Genomic DNA, 20,019 nt, shown 5'->3' with positions numbered 1-20,019 from the left:
GTGCGGCTCATTCGCCGTGCCGCCGGCCCGCCAGTCCCGAGCCCGTACGCGCCATGAGCCGCACAGAATGCGGCTCATGGCCCCGGTGCCCCGGCCGCCGGCGACGACTCCGTCGAGCGTAGCTGCCCTGCCGGCGGCGGCGCGCGTCCGCGGCTGCCGCAGGGTACAACCGCGACGGAGCCGCCGCCGGGGGCCGTCGGTGGCCCGGCAGTGCTGTTCCCGCAGGCTCTCCGAGCCGCACAGCGTGCGGCTTTCCGAGCCGCGCGCTCTACGGCTCACCACCCCACTGCCAGGAGCCTCTGGCAGGAACTCCGTCCGGGCAGCTGCCGCTGACAGGCGTGCGTGCCCAGCTCCTGCAGACACCGCCGTCGGCAGACGCCGGGCACGTAGCGCGAGCGACGCGAGCCGCACGCCGTGCGGCGCGGACACGAGCCGCACCCTGCGGCGACGTCACGTGCCGCCTCATCTTGGCCGCCGCCGCCGCACCTCGCTCTGCACGATGGCCACCCGAATGTAAGTACACCCGCACCCGCGCTGACCGCAGACTCGTGTTTGGATCGCCGGCGGCCAGCGTGCCGGCGGCCGTGGCCAAGGCCACAGCGATCAACTCGTCGGCAGGCCCGTTCGAGGCGCTGATCCTGGTCGGACCGGTTTTTACGCCCGCCACGCCGGACGACGTTGTCGACCAGATCATCGGCGGCGAGCTCAAGTTTCCCGTGCCCACGTTCTTCTACCGGACCCGGGACCTGCCTGCGCGACTGGCCGAGCACATCGATCTGGCCGGCCGGGTGGCGACGAACCTGACGTGTGTCGGCGTCGGCGGCGTGGTCAAGACCAAGAAGGGAGCGTCGATCGCCGGGCTGGGGCCCGGGTTCGACGACCGCGACGTGCAGGAGCTCAAGTTCCACACCGGCATCGACGTGCTGTTTACTCACGACTGGCCGGCCGACATCGCGACCGCCTCGGCCGGATCGGGCCGGGCGGACGTGGCGGCCACGCCCAAAGACTCGCGCGTGCGCGACCTGGCGCTGCTCGTCCAGCCACGGTACCACTTTGCGCACTCGCCCGGACCGTTCTGGGAGCGCGAGCCGTTCAAGAACGAGGGCTATCTGTCGGCCGGGGCCGGCGGCGAGCGGCCGACGCGGTTCATTGCGATCGCGCCGTTTGCCAACGCCGACAAGAACAAGTGGTTCTACGCGTTTACGCTGACGGTGCCGTTCCGGCCGGCGCCGCTGCCCGACGGCACGACGGCAAATCCGTACCTGGAGGCAGCCGCGCGCAAGCGGGACGCGCCGGAGGAGGCGCAGGCGCCGCGTCGGCGCCGGCGCGAGCGGCGCGACCGGGCGCCGCGCCGAGTGGACCCGTCGTCGTGCTTCTTCTGCCTGTCGAACCCGGCGCTAGCCCAGCACTTCATCACGTCCATTGGCGACGAGGCGTACGTGGCCACGGCCAAGGGCCCGCTGCCACAGACGTCTGGCGCGCTCGGGTGCCCGGCGCACGTGCTGATCATCCCGCTGGCGCATGTGCCGACGCTGTCGCTGATCGACGACGACGCCAGCCGGAAGGCCACCGTGGCCGAGCTGGCGCGGTTCCGGGACGCGCTGACACGCATGTACGAGGCCAACGCGCTCGTGCCGCTGACGTTCGAGATCTCGCGCGCCGGCGGCGTGCACTTCCACGTGCAGGTCGTGCCGGTGTCGCCGGCGGCCGCAGCCACCGTCGCAGAGCACGCGCACGCGCTTGCCGCTGACGCCGGCTACGCGCTCGACCAGCGGACGGCCGGCGACCCTGCCGACGACGGCGACGAGTACTTCAAGCTGGCCTGCGGCGACACGGTCCTGCACATGTCGCTCGCCAACGGTGTCCGGTTCGACCTGCAGTTTCCGCGACGCGTGGCCGCGGCCGTGCTCGGGCTGCCGGACCGCGCCGACTGGCGCGCGTGCACACAGACCGAGGCCGAAGAGGCCGCCGACGCCGATGCGTTCAAGCGCGCGTTCAAAAGTTTTGATTTCACGCTCGAGTAGCTGTACACTAGTCAATTTCGCTGACGAGCTGGACGTCGACCTTGCGGCCGGCGCCGCCGTAGCGCTTGCGGAACTGCTTACCGAGCTTGCCGAGGGCCTCGAACGAGCTCCAGACAGCGGCGACGGCGGGGTCGGCCGCGCCACGGACGACAAGACTGTCGCGGGTGCCGTCCGTCGCCGCCTCGACATGCACGAGCAGCTCGTCCGCCACGCCGGCCGGGTACACGTCCAGCAGGGCGCCGCCGATGCGGCCGACGACAAACGCCCACCACGTGTGCGTTGGCCGCATGGCCGCCAGCGCGCCGAGCAGCTCGCGGTCGGCGCCAAAGACGTCGCCGCCGTGGCGCTCGGCGAGCGCGATGGCCAGCAGCGCCCGGTCGGCGTCGATCAGGCCGTGGGCGCGCCCGGCAAGCGCGCCGCTGGTGGTCGCGCGCAGCGCGGTTGCTGCCTGGGTGTCCTTGGGTAGGCCGGCGTGTGCGTAACCGGCATTGACAAGTGCGCCGGCGAGCCGGACGGCGTACGGCGGCGCGCGCAGGCCCGCCAACACGCCGGCCAGCTGCGCCGTCAGCAGATCCGCCAGTGGCGGCCGCCGGGCAGCCGTACAGACGAGCAGGGGGTCCAGCAGCGGCAGCGGCGCGCGCACGAGCGGATCAACGCCCGCGGCCAGGGCGTACGCGTAGCCCTCCTTGACACCGCCGAGACAGAACACGACCGGGGTCGAGTCCGGCGCGCGCGTGGCGTCCAGCAGCGCGCTTGCGAGCATCAGCACACCCGGAAGCTGCGCTGCGCGCCTCTTGGACACGCGGAAGTGGTCGTTGAGCGCGCCCAGCTCGCCGGTGCGCGCGGCTGCCACAACCGCGCGCACGCCGCCGACCGTCGTCTCGAGTCCGCCGACAATTGGTACCGGGCTCGGCGTGGCCGCCAGACAGAGCGCGCCCAGGCCGCGAAAACCGCCGCCTGAGAGTAGCAGCGGCCGCGGTCCGGGCGGCAGCACGGCCGCAATTGCGGTCGTGATCTCGCGCTCGCTGCTGGGCGCGTCCACCAGCCGCGCCAGTCGGCCGGCGCCGTATGGGAGTGACGTCCCTGGCCCGACCGACAGCGTGCGCCAGGCACCGCCGGCCCCGGCAGTCACGTCCACGCTCGACACCTGGAAACTGCCGCCGCCAACGTCAGCCGCCAGCACTGGCTGTGGCGAGCCCCACGGCAGCGCTGACGTGGCCATGCCGAGCGCGCCCAATGACGCCTCGATCGCCGGCTCCAGCACAGCCACCCGGCCGGCCGGGAACGCCGCGCGCGCGGCCGCCAGCACGCTTTCGCCGTTCGTCGCCGAGCGCACGGCGTCCGTGGCCAGCACGGCCGTGCGATCCGCGGCCACACCAAACTGCGTACACGTCCGCGCAAACCGGCCAAACACCGCCGTCAGCGCGTCCACGGCCGCCTGCGGAATCGTGCCGGCCGCCAGCCCGGCCGCCTCGGCGTTGGCCTTGGCGTCAAACAGCGACACCTTTGCGCGCTCGGCGTACACGGTTGGCAGCCCGCGGGCCTCCGGGCCTCCCAGATCAAACACCGCCAGCCGCACGGCATTCGATCCGACGTCGACGATGCCGATCCGGCCCCCGCGCTCGCTTTCTTCTCCGGTCATGATGTCGCAAGTCCTGGGCAGCAGCGATGTCCACGCGGCTTTTTTCAGGGGTCGGCCACCACCTCTGACGATCGAACCCATCCGACGTCGGATCGCGGCACACGACAATCACTCAGCCAGCGCAGGCAGCGGCAACCATCTCGACATGCCCCATGACCGACTCGACTAGCATCAAGCGTGGCACGCTGACGGCGCCGTCCTCGGATGTGACTCGGCTCGAGAGCATCGTCTGTGGCGGCATCGCCGGCCTGGCGTCCCGGTAAGTCGCGTCGCCGTCTGTCGCCTGCTGATCGCAGGACGTTCGTGGCTCCGCTGGACGTCATCAAGATCCGGCTTCAACTGCAGACGCACTCGCGCCGCCTGCCTGCGGCCGGGCCGCGGCCCAAGTACTCGGGCATCGTGCGAACGGCGACCACCATAATCCGCGAGGAGGGCGTGCGGGTAAGTGACGGCGTCGCCGCGGCGCTGCTTGTGTGTTGTGTGGTTGCTGGGGCGAGATCGAATGGCGGGGCGAGATCGAATGGCGGTCACGGTTGTTTGATAGCTGGTGTCATGCAGATCGGGCGCTTGCTTGTGTAACCTCGGCCGACCGGAACCGCCGACCGGGTCTGATCCGCTTGTTGGGGCACGACTGCGCGCATGCGCGGGTCGCGGTCGGACCTCCTGCACGGCCGGTTGCGCGGGTCGGCCGGTGGTGGTCGGGTCGAGCTCGTGGGTCGCATGCATGCTGCACACGGCCGACCTGTCGGGCAGACCCGTCTCGTCGCGGGTCAGCCGGTTCGGGTGCCACCGACCCGCGGGTCGCACAGACACGCAGGCAGCCGACACGGGCTTCCGACGCCGCACGCGCTGCGGCTGCTGACCGCAGGCCCTATGGAAAGGAAACGTCCCCGCAAGTCTCCTCTACGTCGTGTACGGCTCGGTGCAGTTCTCGGCGCTGCGGATGGCCAACGCGGCGCTGCAGACGCACGCGCCGGGCCTGCCGCCCGAGGCCAAGCAGTTTGTCGCCGGTGCGGCGGCCGGCGCCGTCGGTACGGCGGCCACGTACCCACTAGACCTGCTGCGGACGCGGTTTGCCATGGTCGGCGCGGATGCCGGCGGCCGCGGCAGCATGCTGCGCACGGTGCGCACAATATACGCGTCCGAGGGCGGCGTGCGTGGACTCTTTCGCGGGCTGGGCCCGGCGCTCGGTCAAATCATGCCGTACATGGGCCTCTTTTTTGTGACGTACGCGCCCGTGGCGGAGCGGCTCGGCGCGCTGCCGGCAGACCACCCTGTGCTGGCCGGGCTGGCCGCGGTCGGGTCCGACAAGGCCGCAGCGGGCCTGGTGGCCGGCGTGGTCGCCAAGACAGGCGTGTTCCCGCTGGACCTGGTGCGCAAGCGCATGCAGGTGCACGGCGCGGCCGGCGGGCCGCACGCGACCGTAGCGCGGTGCGTGCGGCACATTGTCGCGCACGAGGGCGCCCTCGGCCTGTACCGGGGCCTCTGGGTGTCGCTGATCAAGAACGCGCCGACTGGAGCGGTAACCATGTGGACCTACGAGAGCGCCGTGCTGGCGCTGCGGTGGATTCGCGAAAACCAAGACTTTTAATACATGCTAGAGTTGCCAGCCGGGCAGATACGCGTCAGCAGTGGCCAGCAGGGCCGGCTCGACCTCGTGCTCGACCGCGGGCGGATTGCGGATGTTTTTGGCGAACTCCTGGTCGAGCATGGTCGCGTACGAGTGGTCGAGGAAGTCCTCCATGTTGTACGCCGGCTTGATGAAGGGCTCGGACATGATGCGCGCCAGCGTGGCCACGTTCGGGTGGTAGTGCGACTGCAGCACGGCAATCTCCCACAGCGAGCCGTCAAGCGCATGGGCGCGGGCGGGATCGGTCTCGGAAGGGTCGTAGGGGTCGGCCTCACGGACGGCCGCGACCACGTCTGGATCGGTCTGGTGGATGAGCACGTTGCAGGCCGGGTGCCGCTTGAGCTGGTTGTAGATGAACGGCACGACGATGACGATCGCGGCCGGCGGCGCCGACAGCGCCAGCCGGGCCAGCCGCTTGATGAACGCGGCCACGAGCGCCGACGGCAGGTGCGTGGACGACAGGAACAGGTCGAGCAGGCGCACGAACCGCGACACGTACCGCACGTGCAGCACGTTGCGGTCCAGCAGCGCGTACAGCTTCGGGTAGAAGTTCGGGTAGTCCAGGTTGTGCTTCTGGATAAGGAAGAAGAGCGCGTTGAGCGCGAGCAGCGACACCGACCCGCCGACATCGTAGCAGTCGGTCAGAAAGTCCATGAGCAGCGGCGGCCGGGCCATGCGCGGCACGATCTTCTTGTGCATGATCTGCAGCACGAGCTTGAACTGCGCCGGCTCCAGCGGCGCCGACAGCACGGCCACGACCATGTCCTCGAACGCGGCCTTGTGGGCCGAGACCTTGCGCAGCGGCTGCTTGGTGCGGCCCTCGGGAAGGTCGACCAGGAACGTCGGCTCGGCCAGGTCCGTCGTGGCCTCGGGCGCGCCCTCAACGACGCCGATCGCCGCCAGCACGTTGGCGACGACTGCCGCCGCCTCCGGCGTGCCAGCTGTCGAGGCCACCGTCTCGGCCGCGGCCTGGAAGAAGTGGTACCGCAGGTCGTCGTGCGGGCTGACGTGTCTGGTCACGACCTCTTCGACGAGCGCGCTCGGCTCGGTCGCCAGCACGGCCGCCACCGTCCGTGTCCACAGCGGCTTGGCGAAGAAGTACTCGCCGGCGTCGACCGAGTGCGTGCTCTCCTCGCGGACGAGCCGCACCAGCACCGTGACGGCCGCACTGGCCACGGCCTCGTCGCTGTCGCCGACCAGCGCGACCAGCGCCGTCTTGAGCCCGCGGTACCGCTCGCGCAGCCACGCCACGACCGTCTCCTGTGCGCCCGCCAGCGCCTTGTCCTTGCGCAGCAGCCGCGCAGCCATCAGCCGCGAAAACGTCCGGCACAGCGCGGCGGCTGTCAGGATCTTGATCTGGCTCTTGTCGTGCTCGAGGAACGCCAGCAGGTGCACGATGTTGTTGTAGTGCTCGGTCGACTCGACGATCTGCGCCTCCAGCTCCGCAATCTTGTCGGGAGTGGCCTCGGGGCTTGCGCCGGCTCCGGGCCGGCGCTTGGTGCTCTTTGGGCCGCCCTCCTCGGCGGCCCGCGTCCGCTTTTTGGCTACCGAGACTCGCGAAGGCATGACGTTGAGGAAAAAAATTTGTCGAGCGATCTGAAATACCCAGCTTAGCTCAGCGATCCCGGCTGCTTATGTCATCGTTGGGATGGTGCGCTGAGCCGCACGCCGCACGCGATGCACCAGAACGCAGCCGACAGCCCACTGCCAGTGGACTGCCGCGGCCGACTGGCGAGCAATAGCTGTAACAGTAGCTCCGTCGAAATGGCAGCTCCTCTGGCGAGTCGTCGCGGACGAGCGCTGCGCCTCTCCATATAGCCGCATGTAGCCGCACGCGGTGCAACGAGCGCTTGGTGACGAGCCTGTCGACTCTGTCGAGGCGTGCCCTACGGGCGGTTGCGGGCGTGTGATCTACCGCCGACAGCCCCCCTCGACGGGTCGCCGCCGGGCTTGCCTACTGGCTGCTTTAGCGCTACGAGCCGCATGGCCTGCGGCTGGTTGCGTCATGCGTGTGACTCTGCGCAGCACACCCCAACAGTTTAGCGTGCGCCGGCCGCATCCGATCGTGCACGCTGGGGTGCTCAGCCGCCCTCTGAGCCGCACAATGTGCGGCTCAAGTCGTGCGGCTCGCGACTGCGCTTCGTGCCACGCTGCTGCGGCGGTTTCGCCGCGCACAGCTGACCGCCGCAGCAGCACCCGGGTAGCGTCCCGCAGCAGCCCGCAGCCGCGCCCCGAAGGAATCGCCGCCGGAGACCACCGCCGCACTGTGTGCGGCTGATCACAGGTGTGACGCTGTGTCACGTGCCGTTCGCCTCTTCTTCCCGGTTCCGCGCTCCTCACCGCACCCAACAAGACACGATGGTCAAGCTCATTAGTTCGGACGGCGAGACGTTTGACGTCGGTACGTGCGTGCGCGGGCCAGGCTGACGGACAGAAAAGGAGGTCGCGGAGCGATGCGTGCTCATCAAGAACATGATCGAGGGTACGTGGGCTGGCTGCGGCGCTGACGACAGACCTGGGCGACGCCTCCGCGGAGATCCCGATCCCCAACGTACGTGCATGCGCGGGCCCGCTGACGACAGGTGACAGCGAACGTGCTCAAGAAGGTGCTGGAGTGGTGTGAGCACCACAAGGGTGACCCGATGCCGTCCGCGGAGGACGAGAGCGACGCCCGCAAGAAGTCGACCGACATCGAGGAGTGGGACCAGAAGTTCATGCAGGTCGATCAGGAGATGCTGTTTGAGATCATCCTGGTAAGTAGGTGGACCGGACGCACTGACCCAGGCCGCCAACTACCTGGACATCAAGGCCCTGCTCGAGGTCGGCTGCAAGACCGTGGCCAACATGATCAAGGGCAAGAGCGCCGAGGAGATCCGCCGGACGTTCAACATCCAGAACGACTTCACGCCCGAGGAGGAGGCCCAGATCCGCAGAGGTGCGTGTGTGACCGGGCGAGCTGACGGCAGAAAACGAGTGGGCGGAGGACAGATAGGCGGTGTGTGGGCGACCGGCGGCGGGCGGCGGACGCGGTGTGGGCGTGCGACGGTGGGTGCCGACGGGCGCGGGCCGGCGCCGGTGGTTCTGCGTGCGTGCGTGTCGTGCGAGAGCGAGACCGCGCGCCAGACAGGCCGCCAGCGCCCGCCAGCGCCCGCCAGCGTCGTGGCCAGCGCCTGGACGCGCCTGGCCAACGCACTGCCACCCGCCAGCTGCCGCCGAGCCGCTGCCAGCTACCGCCCGGTCGCAGCTGGCTGGCTGCGACCGCCGGCCGCTGCCAGCACGTGTCCTTGCTTCAATACAGACTCTACAGTAGCCCGGCCTCTTTGACGCCATCTCCAGCGCCGTCTGCGACGTCCGCCGGGCCCTCTCGGCCGCGGCCGGCTAGCCCGGCCCCGTATTAGTAGTGCGCCGGCGTCGCGCGGCCATCCGCCTGCGGTGGCCGGCGCTAGGCGCGTCGCCGTCGTCGCCGCAGCGGCCGCGTCGGTCCCCATTAAAGTAACGTGGTCAGAAATCGACAATTTTCCATCATCACCACACACGCCAGCATCAAGCCGGCACCTCCAATCCATCGGCAGCCATCGGCAGACGGCCGGCAGAGCGCGTGAGCATCGACCGTCGTTCGTGGCGCGCAGTCGCAGATTAATTGGGCGCAGCAATCCCCGCCGCTGCGTTTTTCACGGCGGATCTTGCTGATCGATCAAACGGCTAGCGATGTCGGACTCGAGATACTCGTTCGACGAGAGCGCCGAGGTGTGGCCGTACTTCGCGGCGACGCTGTTGCTGATCGGGCTCGTGCCGACGACGTGGTCGTCGGCGCGGGCGGCGCTGGCCCGGCCAGGTACGACCCAGGTTGGCAAGACTGACTCCAGCTCCCGCGGCAGCAGCGCCCGTGTCGGCCGAGGCGGCCGTCGAGGCATACAAGCGCAAGCACCGGCGCAGCCGGGCGCTCAAGAAGTCGTAAGTGCGGCGCGGGGCGCGCTGACGGCAGACACGTGTTGCTGGCAGTCGGCTGGCTCGTGCTGGCGGCGCTGGGCCAGTACATGGCCGCGCAGGAGACGCCCGAGGCCATCCAGCGGTTTGATCCGTACGAGATCCTCGGCGTGAGCTACGTAAGTGGGCGCGCGGGCGCGCTGACGGCAGTCGGCCACGGACCGCGAGATCAAGAGCAAGTACCGCAAGCTCTCGCTGCAGTTCCACCCCGACAAGGTGCGCAACCTGGTCAACACGACGCGCGAGGAGATCGAGACCAAGTACGTCGAGATGACCAAGGCCTACAAGTCGCTCACGGACGAGGTGACGCGCAAGAACTACCTCGAGTACGGCCACCCCGACGGCCCGCAGCCGCTCAAGCACGGCATTGCGCTGCCCAAGTTCCTCGTGGACGAGACCGGGAGCCCGGTCGTGATCCTGGCCTACGCCCTACTCGTCGGCCTGATCCTGCCGGCGGTGGTGTGGTCGTGGTGGCGCGGGACCAAGACGTACACCAAGGCCGGCGTCTACGCCGAGACCGCGTCGAGCGTGTTTGAGGCGTTTGCGCGCACGCCGCAGGACCTGCTCACGCACGACGACCTGCTTACCGTGCTCGCCGGTGCGCACGAGTACCGCGCCATGTTCCCGGCGTCGTCGGCCGCGGACATCAAGGCGCTGCTGGACGCGCACCTGGCGCGCGAGCCGGTCGAGGACGAGCTGCAGAAGCTGGCGGTGGTCGCCAAGGCCACGCCGATCCTCGAGGCCATGCTGGACATTGCGGCCGCGTTCAAGAACGTGCAGCTGCTGCACAGGATCGTCGACCTCATGCAGGCCGTCGCGCAGGCGGCGCCGCCGGGCGCGAACCCGCTGCTGCAGCTGCCGCACGTCAGCGCCGGCGGCCTGCCGGCCGTCGGTCTCCGCGAGCTGCTGGCGCTGCCGGCGGCCGAGCAGGAGCGCGCGCTGGGCCTGGCCGGGCCGCAGCTGGCGGACGCGCTCGCCGCTGCGCGCACCATCCCCACCGTCGACATCCTCTCGGCGTTCTTCAAGGTCCCGGGCGAGCCCGTGGTCTCGCCCAAGTCTCTCGCCCACGTCGTCATCAAGTTCCGCGTGGTCTTGCCGGGCACGGTCGCCAAGCCGCCGCCTCCCGAGGCCCTGCTCGAGAAGGACACGCCGGTGACGATCAAGAACCCGCTCGCGACCAACAAGGACGGCGCGCGGCTGCCGCTGGCCTACGCCCAGCACCTCCCCCTCGACCTCCAGCCCAAGTGGTACGCGTTCCTGGTCAATCCGCGCGAGAACAAGACCGTCGAGCTGCCCGTGCCGGTCACGCACGTCGCCACCGACGGCGCCGTCTCGACGTTCAAGATCCAGCTGTCGGCGCCGATGCCCGACCAAACCGGCAAGTTCCGGTTTCTGGTGGGCCTGCGGTCGAACGCGTTCCTCGGCGCCGACGCCGCCAGCACCGCCGTTCTCGACCTCCAGCCCGCGCCCGAGGAGGACGAGCTCGAGGACGACATCTCCGACCCCGAGGAGGACTCGATTGCCGGCACCATGGCCCAGCTCCGCGGCGGCAAGACCAAGCGTCGCTCGTCCTCGGACGAGGACGACGACGACGAGTCCGAGCCCGAGTCCGAGTCCGACGACGACATCAACACTGACACTGAGGACGAGGCCTAGATGTATATATTGCTATTACACGACGACCGCGGCCACCTGCTCGGCCATGAGCTCGCTCTCCTTGACGCAGAACGCGTGCGAGCTGCCTTCGACGACGGCAAAGTAGACATGGTCGTGGACGCCGTGGTCGGACATGATCTCGGCCCGCGTCCGGTCGGCGACCCAGTGGTCCGACGGCGCAAAGAAGACGGCGATCTGGGCGCCGGTGCGCTCGGCGGCCACGACCGCCCGCGCGGCCCCGGCCGGCGACCGCTCGGCCCACGCCGGCCAGAACCCGTTGCGGACGGCCGGGGACTCGGCCGCGACGAGCGCCATCTCCTCGGCGGCCATGCCCAGCGTCTGCGCGACGGCCGCCGGCGTCGCGGCCAAATCGTACGCGGCCTCGAGCGCGTGCGGCGGCGGCCCGCCCATCACGGCGGCCACCAGCCACCGCGCCGGCGTGGCCGGCAGCGCGCGCAGACCGCCGGCCAGCGTCGCCACAGCCTGGGGCAGCCACGGCGCCACACCGAGCAGCCGCGTCAGCCGCACGCCGCTCGGGCTCTGCGCGATGTCCCGGACTGTTGGAAACAGCAGCACCGCTTGCGACACGGGCACGCGGTTGCCGGCCGCCGCCAGCGCCACAACCATCTGCTGCACCATCCACGCACCAATTGAGTGCCCGGCTAGCACTACTTTGCGATCGGTGTCCAGGTAGCCATGCGCGCCGAGCAGCCGCGTGAGGACGGCGACTTTGTGGACAACCTGGGCGTCCAGCCCGATCACGGGCCGCCGCGCCTCGGGTGGCCCGGTGCTCGAGGCGCACCCGCCAGCCTGCGACACGCACACGAGCCGCCAGCCCGGCAGCAGGTCGCGCAGTCGCAGCAGAAACGGGCCGTAGAACTGCGGCAGTCCGGGGTTGCCGGGTACCAGAAAGAACATGCCGATCTCAGGCACGTCCGGTGACGGTGCCACATCGTAGTACACCGTCGGCAGTTCGTGCGGAAACCGCTGGAGCCGCATGGCTGCCACCTCGGCCTCTGCGTCGGCCACTGCGCCAGCCATTGTGTCGGCCATCGTGTCGGCGATTGTCGTCTGATAGCCTTGATGTGCCGGGAGTTGGGTTGTCATGGCAACACGCGAGCGAGCCGCTTTGGGCGCGGGCGCCGCACGACGTGCGGCGCACGACGTGCGGCCACATCTGCGGCTACGTGTTGCGGCTACGTGCTGCGGCTACGTGCTGCCTATGCTGCGGCTATATGGCAGGCCTCCGGCGGCGACTCCGTCGAGGGTGCGCCCTGCGGGCGGCTGTTTGCGGGCGCAATTCTGCCGCACGACGGCTGCGCCGGCCGAGTCGTCGCCGGCAAGCCGGCTCTCTGTACGCGCCTCCGGCAGCGCTCCGTCGAGGGTAGCTGCCTTTGGCAGAAGGACATCCGCCGGGCCTATCACGACGGAGTCGCCACCAGAGGTCCGTGCGCGCCGCGGCGCGCTGCGGCAACGTGCGCGCTTCCGACGCGTTGTGACCGGGTCACCGCGGGTCCGGTTACACGGACCGAACAGCGCGACCTGTAACCCGCACCGCCCTTCCGCACCGCCACGTCCACCACAGCGGTACCGGTCCGCGTGGGCGCCGGGCGCGGCGATCGGCCGAACGCGAAAGTTAATTGCGGTGCCGTACGTCATTGGGACATGAGCGACGCCGGATCGGCCGGCGGTCCCAGCCGGGCTACCAGCGGCGCTATATAACCTCGCCGGCCACTGACAGCTTGGCAGCAGCCACAATGCTTTCCCGACACATCGACCCCGAAGCTCTGATCGAAAAGGTCCGCGCGCGTTCCACGCGGTCCAACGGCTCAGCGCGCACCGCGGCCAGCCACCTGGCCAGCCCGTACATCAGCCGGTACACGACGTTCGAGCCGATTCCCAAATAGTAAGTGCGGACACGGGCGCGCTGACGCCAGTGCGCTGCCCGAGAAGGGCCTCGAGCCTCAGGCGGCCTACCAGCTGATCCACGACGACCTCGACCTGGACGGCAAGCCCAACCTGAACATGGCCAGTTTCGTCAACACGTTCATCGAGGACGAGGCCGTCAAGCTGTCGGTCGAGAACATCTCCAAGAATCTGGCTGACAGCGATGAGTACCCCGCACTCATGGATATCCACGCGCGCTGCATCAACATGATCGCAGGCATGTGGAACGCGTCGCCGTCCGAGAAGCCGATCGGATCTGCCACGACCGGCTCGTCCGAGGCCATCCACCTCGGCGGTCTGGCCATGAAGCGCCGCTGGCAGGAGGCCCGTCGCGCGGCCGGCAAGGACGCGTCCCAGCCCAACATTGTCATGGGCGCCAACGCCCAGGTCGCGCTTGAGAAGTTCGCGCGCTACTTTGACGTCGAGGCCCGGCTCGTCCCGGTCCATGCCGACGGCCACCACTGCATGGCCGCCGAGGACGTCATGCAGCACGTCGACGAGAACACCATCGGCGTCTTTGTCATCCTTGGCTCGACGTACACGGGCCACTACGAGCCCGTGGCTGCCGTTTCCAAGCTGCTGGACGAGTACGAAGCCCGTACCGGCCACAGCGTGCCGATCCACGTCGACGCCGCCTCCGGCGGCTTTGTTGCGCCTTTCTGCCACCCGAACCTGGTCTGGGACTTCCGCCTGCCGCGCGTCCACAGCATCAACACGTCCGGCCACAAGTACGGCCTCGTTACGGCCGGTCTGGGCTGGATCATCTGGCGGTCCGAGGAATACCTGCCTAAGCACCTGGTCTTTGAGCTGCGCTACCTCGGCGGCGTCGAGCAGAGCTTCACGCTCAACTTCTCGCGCCCGGGCAGCCAGGTCATCCAGCAGTACTACTACTTTATTCACCTCGGCCTCGAGGGCTACCAGCGGATCCAGCGCGACTCGCTTGCTAACGCGCGCGAGCTGTCGGCCTTTCTCGACAGCACGGGCTACTTTACGTGCGTGAGCTCAATTCACCGCAAGCCCGGCGACGACTCGCTCAACGAGGATCTGCCGTCCGACGACCCCGAATACTACACGCCCGGCCTGCCCGTCGTTGCGTGGCGCCTATCGGACTCGTTCAAAGCCCAGTACCCGCACGTCAAGCAGGCCGCCGTGTCGACGCTGCTGCGCGTTAAGCAGTACATCATTCCGAGTAAGTAGCCGCTCGACCTCGCTGACCCAGACTATCCGCTGCCCCCGGACGAGGAAGACATTGAGATCCTGCGCGTCGTCGTGCGCGAGTCCATGACTGCCGATCTGCTCCAGCGGCTCATGACCGACATCGTCAGCGTCATGGAGACCCTCATGGACGCGGACGAGGTCGAGATCGCGTCGCTTGCCGGCCCGCTCAAGAGACTCAGCCTGGTCTCGGGCCCGGCCCACGGTTTGACGTCGCTGGGCGCTGCGTCCGATGACACCAGCACGACCGATGTCTCGAGCAAGCACCGGCACCGCCACGGCAACTTCAAGGGCGTGTGCTAGGCATATAGCCGCATAGCGCATATAGCCGCATATAGCCGCAAAACATGATGAGATTTAGGTGCTGCACCGCCACAGGCCGGCCATATAGCCGCCCGCGTAGCACTAGTCGTCTGCTCGTCGAGACGTTTCCCGCGGAGCCGACAGGCGCGGTCCCTGCCCGCAGGGCGTACTCTCGTGAAGCGACGTCCAGGGGTCCAGAATATTGCCGCATATTGCCGCAAGAGCCGCCGATGCAGACTCTGTCGAAAGCTACTGTCCCTCTCGCAGACCGTTCGGCGATGTATCGGACCGCCGAGCAGCTACGTTCGACGAAGCGTCGCCGGGGCTCGGCATATAGCCGCATATAGCCGCACGAGCACTCATCTGTGACTGTAGAAAACGCGCTCTGCGGTAGGAACCAGGCCCAGCGGTAGCCGCCGGCCGGCAAGACGCATCCTCAGCAAAGTCGTCCCCTGAGCGTTCACATATAGCCGCCAATGTGCGGCTATATGCAGGCGCACCTGCCATCTTGACGCGTTCGATCGTCCCGATCGCGGGCGACCTCGCATCTTCCCACGCGATCGGCCACCACCACACATGGCGCCCAAACGAGCCACACAGGGCCGGGCGGCCAGCAGGACCGGCCGTGTAAAGTCAGAGACCAAGAGCGCGTATTTTGAACAGACCGAGAGCGAATCCGAGGCCGCTTCCGTGTCCGGATCAGACTTCAGTGAGGCCGAGATCAGCGACAGCGACGCTGAGTCCGAGGACGCGTCTGCCAGCGAGAGCGACTTTGAGACAGACAAAAAGCCGGCCAGTAAGGCTAAGGGCCGTCAGCCGGCGGCAAAGCCAGCCAAAACGGCCAAGCCAGCAGCCAAGCCAGCAGCCAAGCCAGCGACCAAGCCGGCGGCCGGGACCAAGCGCAGCAGTGGCGCCAAAGCCGGGTCCGCCGCCAAAAAGGCACGGCCAGACGACGAGTCCGACCTCGAGGACTTTGACGCCGGTGAAGTGTTCATCCCCAAGAAAGAGCTCCGGCCCGACGGCGGCGTCGACTACAAGCCCGGCCAGATCCATCCCAATACGATGCAGTTTTTGGCCGAGCTCGCGGTCAACAACGTGCGCGACTGGTTCTGGGAAAACGAAAAAGAGTACCGGCGGGCCAAGAAGGACTTTGACGCGTTCGTCGAGGTCCTCGCCGAGGAGATGATCCGGATCGACGACATGCTGCCGCCGCTGCCTGTCAGCGCGCTGACGTACCGGATCCAGTAAGTAGCCGCCGGGCACGCTGACGTAGCCGCGACATCCGGTTCTCGAACGACAAGACGCCGTACAAGCCGTACTTTGCCGCGTCGTTCTCGCGCACCGGCCGCGCCGGCCACTACGCGCATTACTACGTGCACATCCAGCCTGGCGCCAGCCGGCTCGGGGCCGGCATGTGGCACGTCCAGGAGGGCATTCCAGACGGGCTGCAGGTCATGCGCGAGCTGATCGATCGGGGCGGCAAGCGGTTCAAAGCCGTGCTCAACGACCCCGCGCTCAAGCGGTACTTTTTCACCGACCCGGACATGTCCAACATCGACCAGTTCGTGGCCATGAACCAGGGCGACGCGCTCAAGCGGCGGCCAAACGGCTACGACCAGAACCACCCCGACATTGGCCTGCTGCGGCTCAAGTCGTACACGATCCATGGCTGGCTGCCCGACAGCTTGTTCGCGCCGGGCGCCGCGCCTGTGGACGAGATCACTAAGCGATTCGCGACGCTGGTCCGGTTTGTACGTGTGCGCGAGGGGCCTGCTGACGCAGAACACGTTCCTCAACGCGGTGCTCAAGGACGGCGAGCTCACCGAGAGCGAGGGAGAGGAGTAGATAGATACAAGCGCCGGGCGCCTAGTCCTTCTTGAGTTCTTCCACGAGCGCCTGCACGCCGGGCAGGTCGTCTCCGACGACAGCCTGCGGTCAGCTTGCTTCTCGAAATACGTACTCTGCCGTTTAGCCAATCGACGACCATCGGTCGGACGACGTCCGCGCCGGACGCGGCAACAAACGTGTCGGCGCCACCGCCAGCGGACGTGGTGTACGACCGCAGGGCACGCAGCTGGTCCTTGGTGGGCGGGGCCTCGATGACCTCGAGATCAAAGACCTTGGCAGCCGTGGTCTCTTTGTTTTTGGACAGGACCGACAGGATCTGCTTGGACACGGCCGACGACGGCGAGTGGCTGGGTCAGCAAGCCCAAGCGACGACTTACAAGAGTGTAACCACGTTGCGGCTTTTGGCGAACGATCTGAACATGGTGGAGGCGGGTGGAAGGCGAGGAGGGCGAACCGGCCGGATATCGACGTCATGCGCCGCGCATCGCGACGGTTATGCTCGCCGCACGGCGTGCGGCGCCGCAGGCTACGAAACGGCGCTACGGTGGCCGGATGGTACGTCCGACACTCTGCCGGCGGCAGACAGCCGACAGAGATGGCACGGTGCCGGCGACGGCTGGCCGATGGCCGAGCGATGGCCGACCACGGCTGGCCGATGGCTGGCAGCCGGCGGGCCGGCGACAAGCGGCAACGGCTAATGCAGGGCAGGCGCGCCGCGCGGCCACAGCCGCCCGACGAAGCCTTACCACACCGGCACCGCCGGCACCATACATCGACCGTCCGATCCGCATATTATCGAGCAAACTGTGGATGACTATGTAACACTACTCGACCTCGTTCTTGCCCTCAAAGTCCTCGCCGGCAACCAGATCGGGGATCTCGTCGTCGTTCTCCTCGGCCTTCTTGTCGTCGTTAAGCTGGAGCGACTGGTACTGCTCAGCCAGCTTGCGCAGCGAAGCCAACGAGTCGGGGCCCATCTGGGTCAGGATGCCGGGGACGAGCTCGGTCAGGTCCTTGTCCTCGCCGGCACCGTAGATGGCGAACGTGTTCGACGCAACCGAGGCCTGGACTGTCCTGTCAGCACGGCCGTCGACGGCACTTACCCTTGGGAGCGTTGAAGTGCAGGACCGAACCGTCGTCCTTGAACATGTTGACCTCCTCAATGCCCTGGATCGACTGCGCGTTCAGCTTCGCCAGCGACGCCTGCAGGGCCTTGTTGTCAGTGCCGGTGGCCTTGTGGACCTTCTTGGTCTTCCGGCGGGGGGTACCCTTGCCACTGTTGGTCAGCGCGTCCGCCATGCGTCCGTCATCCGTCGTACGTACCCTGTCTGGTCAGTCGTGCTCAATTCGCCCTGATCGCCCGGGCCATCCGGGCCGGCGCCATCCAGCAATCCGCTATCACTTACCGATTCTGACGCTCTGCTGCAGCTTGGCCAACTTCGTGTTATCCATTTTGACGCGATGTATTGAGTGAAGGATTCAATCTTGGGCTTGCGTGGAAGCCGATCCAATTTTTTTTGTGGTGGCCGCCCGCGCTCCCCGCGGGTACCGCCAATTGCCATACTGGACGTCGTACCTAAGCCGCACCAGAAAACAGTCACAACTTCCGCTCGCCCACAACACACCGTGCGGCTCGCGTCTCGCGTCTACCACGCCGCAGCGCCCCGCGTCCGCCCCGGACGCGTGCTGCGCGCCTGCGAGGCCGGGTCGCGTGCGCCGCGTGTTCCGCGTGCGCTCGGCGCTGTGTTCTGAGCTCTGCGCGTGCGCTGGCCACCGCGCCGTCCGCGCCACGCCGCTGTAGACCACATGCCCGTGCGGCTCGTGCGGCTCATGTACAGCGTGCGGCTCATGCATGCGCCACGCGGCTCGTGCAGGCGTTCGTGACGTCATGACTTGCTCCACTCTCCTGGTCGCCAGCTGGGCCAAGACGGTCCCGGACCGGACGCGTCGCATGCAACAGCCGATCCGTCTGTTACGCCTGCGGTGGCCACTCTGTAAAGCCAATCTCCCTTGACGCGGTCAATCAGCATGCTGGCACTTGCGCGGAGGGCGGCTACCATTGAGGCAGCCGGTGTAGACACGCATATAGCCGCATATAACCGCACGCCTCCAACGGTGCCTCCAACGGTGCCTCCAACGATCCTCTACATGTCTATGGTGCCTACGAAAGACCAGCGACCATCATCGTTGGCCTACGCTCTTCGCGACCAGATGATGTATTCCAAAAGAAGTGCAATGTAACCAAAAGTTAGTATTGGGGGAGCGGCGGCGCCGGCGGCGGAGGTGGCGGCGCCGGCGGGACCGCGGCGTGCCCGCCGCCTCCACGACGCGGCGGTGGCGGCGGCGGCGGCACGCTGGAAGCTGGCTGCGCGTACTGCTGCGGCGGCGGCGGAAATTGCTGCTGCGGAGGGGGGAATTGCTGGTACGGCGGCTGCGGCGCGTATTGCTGCTGCTGCGGCGCGTACTGCTGCTGCTGCTGCGGCGCGTACTGGCCGTACGGCTGGCCCGGCGGCTGCGGCGCGTACTGCTGCGGCACGGGTGGCAGCACCGGTGGGCGGCCAAAGCTGGGCGCCATGCCAGGCTGGACAGGCGTGCGCGGCGGCAACTGCGGAGTGGCCGGGACCGGGCGGCCGGCCATGTTGGGCGGCATGCCGGGCGGCGAGGCCGAGTCGCGCGACGGCAGCTGTGGCGGTATGCGCGATGGCAGTTGCGGCGGCGCGCGGGCCAGCGGCGGCGGCAGGCTGCGGCCCGGCGGAGATGCGGCCGCCGGGCGAGCCGGCGGAGTCGTTGACGGCGGAGGCGCCGGCGGGGCGGCCGCCGGCGGGGCCGCGGCCGGCGCGGAACCGGGAGGGGGGACGAACGGCGGTGGCACGCGGAACATGGGACCTGAGGCCGGCGGCGGCGAGTCGTCGCGCGGCGGGGTCGAGTATGCCGGCGACGAGTTCTTGGGCGGAACGGCCGGCGGGGCTGACGTCGACAGCGAGGGCGCGCGCGAGCGGCCGCTGGACGACGCGGCCGGGGGCGGCGGCGGCGGCGGTCCCTTGGCGCGCTTGTCGACGCGGGCGGCCGCAGCGATGGCCGCGTCCGGGTTGGCCACGTAGTCGCGGATGAAGTCGGCGTTTTCGGCAATCATATCCTCGGTGATGCCCATGCTCTCCAGCCGGTCGACCAGCCGGTGCCACGACGGGTCAACCTCGGGTTCGGGCGGAGCCTCGGGCTCGATGAACGTGTAGGCGTTGCCCTGACGCTGGTATTTGAGCATGTCGCCGCGCGGGCCGGGCGCAGCGGCCCCCGCCGGGTCCTTTTTGAGCGCGATAGCGTTCTTGTTGTTGAGCGTCGCCTTGGACGCATGCTTCTCGCGGCTCTGGACGCGCTTGAGGAAGGCGTGGGCCTCGCTGTCGTCGGCAAAGAGCAGGCCAGCGAGGCACTCCTCCATCTCGAACGTGTGGAAGAACGCACGGTCCTGGTTATACTGGAAGTCCACGTAGAGTTCCTGGTCCCAGACGACGCCACGGTTGCCCTGGGGTCAGCGCGGCCGGCCAGATACGTACGATGATGTCGACCATCTTGAAGAAGAAGGTGTGGCCTGTCAGGTCGTTGACGAGGACCACGGCGCCGACGACGCCGGTGTACGTCCAGGCCTGAGGGTCCGGATACGCCACATAGAGACGGGCGATGGCCGAGCCGAGGATCTTGTTGGTAGCTTTGGGGACCGACCGCTTGATCTTGTCCTTGTCGCCGGACGTGAGCGTGCCGCCGGCCATGGC

At 68.2% G+C, this 20,019-nt stretch overlaps 12 protein-coding genes across 12 annotated transcripts; 6 read left to right on the top strand and 6 right to left on the bottom strand.

Moving 5' to 3' along the window:
- Window positions 1–485: 485 nt before the first annotated feature.
- On the top strand, window positions 486–2,024 carry V1510DRAFT_434688 (meiotically up-regulated protein; the record flags this gene model as incomplete). Its single annotated transcript, XM_066935537.1, has 2 exons — window positions 486–513; window positions 545–2,024. Exons 1-2 carry the CDS (start codon window positions 500–502, stop codon window positions 2,022–2,024), a joined length of 1,494 nt encoding a protein of 497 aa, XP_066789047.1. The 5' UTR covers window positions 486–499.
- A 7-nt stretch (window positions 2,025–2,031) lies between these two features.
- V1510DRAFT_365146 (Ppx/GppA phosphatase family-domain-containing protein) lies at window positions 2,032–3,666 on the bottom strand (the record flags this gene model as incomplete). Its single annotated transcript, XM_066931218.1, has 1 exon — window positions 2,032–3,666. One exon carries the CDS (start codon window positions 3,664–3,666, stop codon window positions 2,032–2,034), a length of 1,635 nt encoding a protein of 544 aa, XP_066789046.1.
- V1510DRAFT_416653 (mitochondrial carrier domain-containing protein) lies at window positions 3,463–5,349 on the top strand. The gene is made up of 3 exons (XM_066933805.1): window positions 3,463–3,925; window positions 3,963–4,107; window positions 4,535–5,349. The coding sequence occupies exons 1-3, from the start codon at window positions 3,819–3,821 to the stop codon at window positions 5,255–5,257; spliced, it is 975 nt and encodes a 324-aa protein (XP_066789045.1). The 5' UTR covers window positions 3,463–3,818; the 3' UTR covers window positions 5,258–5,349.
- On the bottom strand, window positions 5,264–6,862 carry V1510DRAFT_403018 (CBF/Mak21 family-domain-containing protein; the record flags this gene model as incomplete). The annotated part of the gene is made up of 1 exon (XM_066932141.1): window positions 5,264–6,862. One exon carries the CDS (start codon window positions 6,860–6,862, stop codon window positions 5,264–5,266), a length of 1,599 nt encoding a protein of 532 aa, XP_066789044.1.
- A 792-nt stretch (window positions 6,863–7,654) lies between these two features.
- Window positions 7,655–8,288, top strand: V1510DRAFT_364998 (E3 ubiquitin ligase SCF complex, Skp subunit; the record flags this gene model as incomplete). Its single annotated transcript, XM_066931213.1, has 6 exons — window positions 7,655–7,697; window positions 7,731–7,778; window positions 7,810–7,847; window positions 7,879–8,049; window positions 8,081–8,231; window positions 8,263–8,288. The coding sequence occupies 6 exons, from the start codon at window positions 7,655–7,657 to the stop codon at window positions 8,286–8,288; spliced, it is 477 nt and encodes a 158-aa protein (XP_066789043.1).
- A 716-nt stretch (window positions 8,289–9,004) lies between these two features.
- On the top strand, window positions 9,005–10,920 carry V1510DRAFT_430129 (uncharacterized protein; the record flags this gene model as incomplete). The annotated part of the gene is made up of 5 exons (XM_066935345.1): window positions 9,005–9,131; window positions 9,163–9,250; window positions 9,282–9,402; window positions 9,434–10,844; window positions 10,898–10,920. 5 exons carry the CDS (start codon window positions 9,005–9,007, stop codon window positions 10,918–10,920), a joined length of 1,770 nt encoding a protein of 589 aa, XP_066789042.1.
- Window positions 10,910–12,110, bottom strand: V1510DRAFT_416642 (uncharacterized protein). The gene has a single exon (XM_066933804.1). It carries the CDS (start codon window positions 12,044–12,046, stop codon window positions 10,955–10,957), a length of 1,092 nt encoding a protein of 363 aa, XP_066789041.1. The 5' UTR covers window positions 12,047–12,110; the 3' UTR covers window positions 10,910–10,954.
- Window positions 12,111–12,619: 509 nt separating this feature from the next.
- On the top strand, window positions 12,620–14,469 carry V1510DRAFT_416640 (pyridoxal phosphate-dependent transferase). The gene is made up of 3 exons (XM_066933803.1): window positions 12,620–12,845; window positions 12,877–14,075; window positions 14,106–14,469. The coding sequence occupies exons 1-3, from the start codon at window positions 12,697–12,699 to the stop codon at window positions 14,402–14,404; spliced, it is 1,647 nt and encodes a 548-aa protein (XP_066789040.1). The 5' UTR covers window positions 12,620–12,696; the 3' UTR covers window positions 14,405–14,469.
- A 463-nt stretch (window positions 14,470–14,932) lies between these two features.
- Window positions 14,933–16,383, top strand: V1510DRAFT_416634 (uncharacterized protein). Its single transcript, XM_066933802.1, has 3 exons — window positions 14,933–15,648; window positions 15,678–16,155; window positions 16,187–16,383. Exons 1-3 carry the CDS (start codon window positions 14,981–14,983, stop codon window positions 16,247–16,249), a joined length of 1,209 nt encoding a protein of 402 aa, XP_066789039.1. The 5' UTR covers window positions 14,933–14,980; the 3' UTR covers window positions 16,250–16,383.
- On the bottom strand, window positions 15,842–16,688 carry V1510DRAFT_416632 (thioredoxin-like protein). Its single transcript, XM_066933801.1, has 3 exons — window positions 16,630–16,688; window positions 16,365–16,599; window positions 15,842–16,333 (listed from the first exon to the last, which is right to left on the bottom strand). Exons 1-3 carry the CDS (start codon window positions 16,671–16,673, stop codon window positions 16,271–16,273), a joined length of 342 nt encoding a protein of 113 aa, XP_066789038.1. The 5' UTR covers window positions 16,674–16,688; the 3' UTR covers window positions 15,842–16,270.
- A 356-nt stretch (window positions 16,689–17,044) lies between these two features.
- V1510DRAFT_416628 (NAC domain-containing protein) lies at window positions 17,045–17,826 on the bottom strand. Its single transcript, XM_066933800.1, has 3 exons — window positions 17,659–17,826; window positions 17,356–17,529; window positions 17,045–17,321 (listed from the first exon to the last, which is right to left on the bottom strand). The coding sequence occupies exons 1-3, from the start codon at window positions 17,702–17,704 to the stop codon at window positions 17,077–17,079; spliced, it is 465 nt and encodes a 154-aa protein (XP_066789037.1). The 5' UTR covers window positions 17,705–17,826; the 3' UTR covers window positions 17,045–17,076.
- Window positions 17,827–19,346: 1,520 nt separating this feature from the next.
- V1510DRAFT_365039 (uncharacterized protein) lies at window positions 19,347–20,016 on the bottom strand (the record flags this gene model as incomplete). Its single annotated transcript, XM_066931216.1, has 2 exons — window positions 19,347–19,772; window positions 19,804–20,016. Coding segments are annotated over 2 exons (639 nt in total), but the record flags the coding sequence as incomplete, so codon positions are not given.
- Window positions 20,017–20,019: the final 3 nt, after the last annotated feature.

This window comes from Dipodascopsis tothii, assembly GCF_038497935.1.
Source record: "Dipodascopsis tothii strain CBS 759.85 unplaced genomic scaffold V1510scaffold_14, whole genome shotgun sequence".
In the NCBI taxonomy this organism is placed as follows: domain Eukaryota; kingdom Fungi; phylum Ascomycota; class Lipomycetes; order Lipomycetales; family Lipomycetaceae; genus Neoaidaea; species Neoaidaea tothii.
Note: the sequence above shows the minus strand (reverse complement) of the source record. Positions and strands in the feature narration are given on the sequence as shown.

Coding starts and splice junctions, on each gene's coding strand:
- V1510DRAFT_416628 (XM_066933800.1), bottom strand. CDS start 17,704: ATGGATAACACGAAGTTGGCCAAGCTGCAGCAGAGCGTCAGAATCG. Junction 17,530..17,658: donor GCAGCAGAGCGTCAGAATCG/GTAAGTGATAGC, acceptor CGCTGACCAACA/GTGGCAAGGGTACCCCCCGC. Junction 17,322..17,355: donor GCACTTCAACGCTCCCAAGG/GTAAGTGCCGTC, acceptor CTGACAGGACAG/TCCAGGCCTCGGTTGCGTCG.
- V1510DRAFT_416640 (XM_066933803.1), top strand. CDS start 12,697: ATGCTTTCCCGACACATCGACCCCGAAGCTCTGATCGAAAAGGTCCGC. Junction 12,846..12,876: donor TTCGAGCCGATTCCCAAATA/GTAAGTGCGGAC, acceptor CGCTGACGCCAG/TGCGCTGCCCGAGAAGGGCC. Junction 14,076..14,105: donor TAAGCAGTACATCATTCCGA/GTAAGTAGCCGC, acceptor TCGCTGACCCAG/ACTATCCGCTGCCCCCGGAC.
- V1510DRAFT_416653 (XM_066933805.1), top strand. CDS start 3,819: ATGACCGACTCGACTAGCATCAAGCGTGGCACGCTGACGGCGCCGTCC. Junction 3,926..3,962: donor ATCGCCGGCCTGGCGTCCCG/GTAAGTCGCGTC, acceptor TGCTGATCGCAG/GACGTTCGTGGCTCCGCTGG. Junction 4,108..4,534: donor TCCGCGAGGAGGGCGTGCGG/GTAAGTGACGGC, acceptor TGCTGACCGCAG/GCCCTATGGAAAGGAAACGT.
- V1510DRAFT_416642 (XM_066933804.1), bottom strand. CDS start 12,046: ATGACAACCCAACTCCCGGCACATCAAGGCTATCAGACGACAATCGCC.
- V1510DRAFT_416634 (XM_066933802.1), top strand. CDS start 14,981: ATGGCGCCCAAACGAGCCACACAGGGCCGGGCGGCCAGCAGGACCGGC. Junction 15,649..15,677: donor GCGCTGACGTACCGGATCCA/GTAAGTAGCCGC, acceptor ACGCTGACGTAG/CCGCGACATCCGGTTCTCGA. Junction 16,156..16,186: donor TCGCGACGCTGGTCCGGTTT/GTACGTGTGCGC, acceptor CTGCTGACGCAG/AACACGTTCCTCAACGCGGT.
- V1510DRAFT_416632 (XM_066933801.1), bottom strand. CDS start 16,673: ATGTTCAGATCGTTCGCCAAAAGCCGCAACGTGGTTACACTCTT. Junction 16,600..16,629: donor CGCAACGTGGTTACACTCTT/GTAAGTCGTCGC, acceptor TTGCTGACCCAG/CCACTCGCCGTCGTCGGCCG. Junction 16,334..16,364: donor TCGATTGGCTAAACGGCAGA/GTACGTATTTCG, acceptor AGCTGACCGCAG/GCTGTCGTCGGAGACGACCT.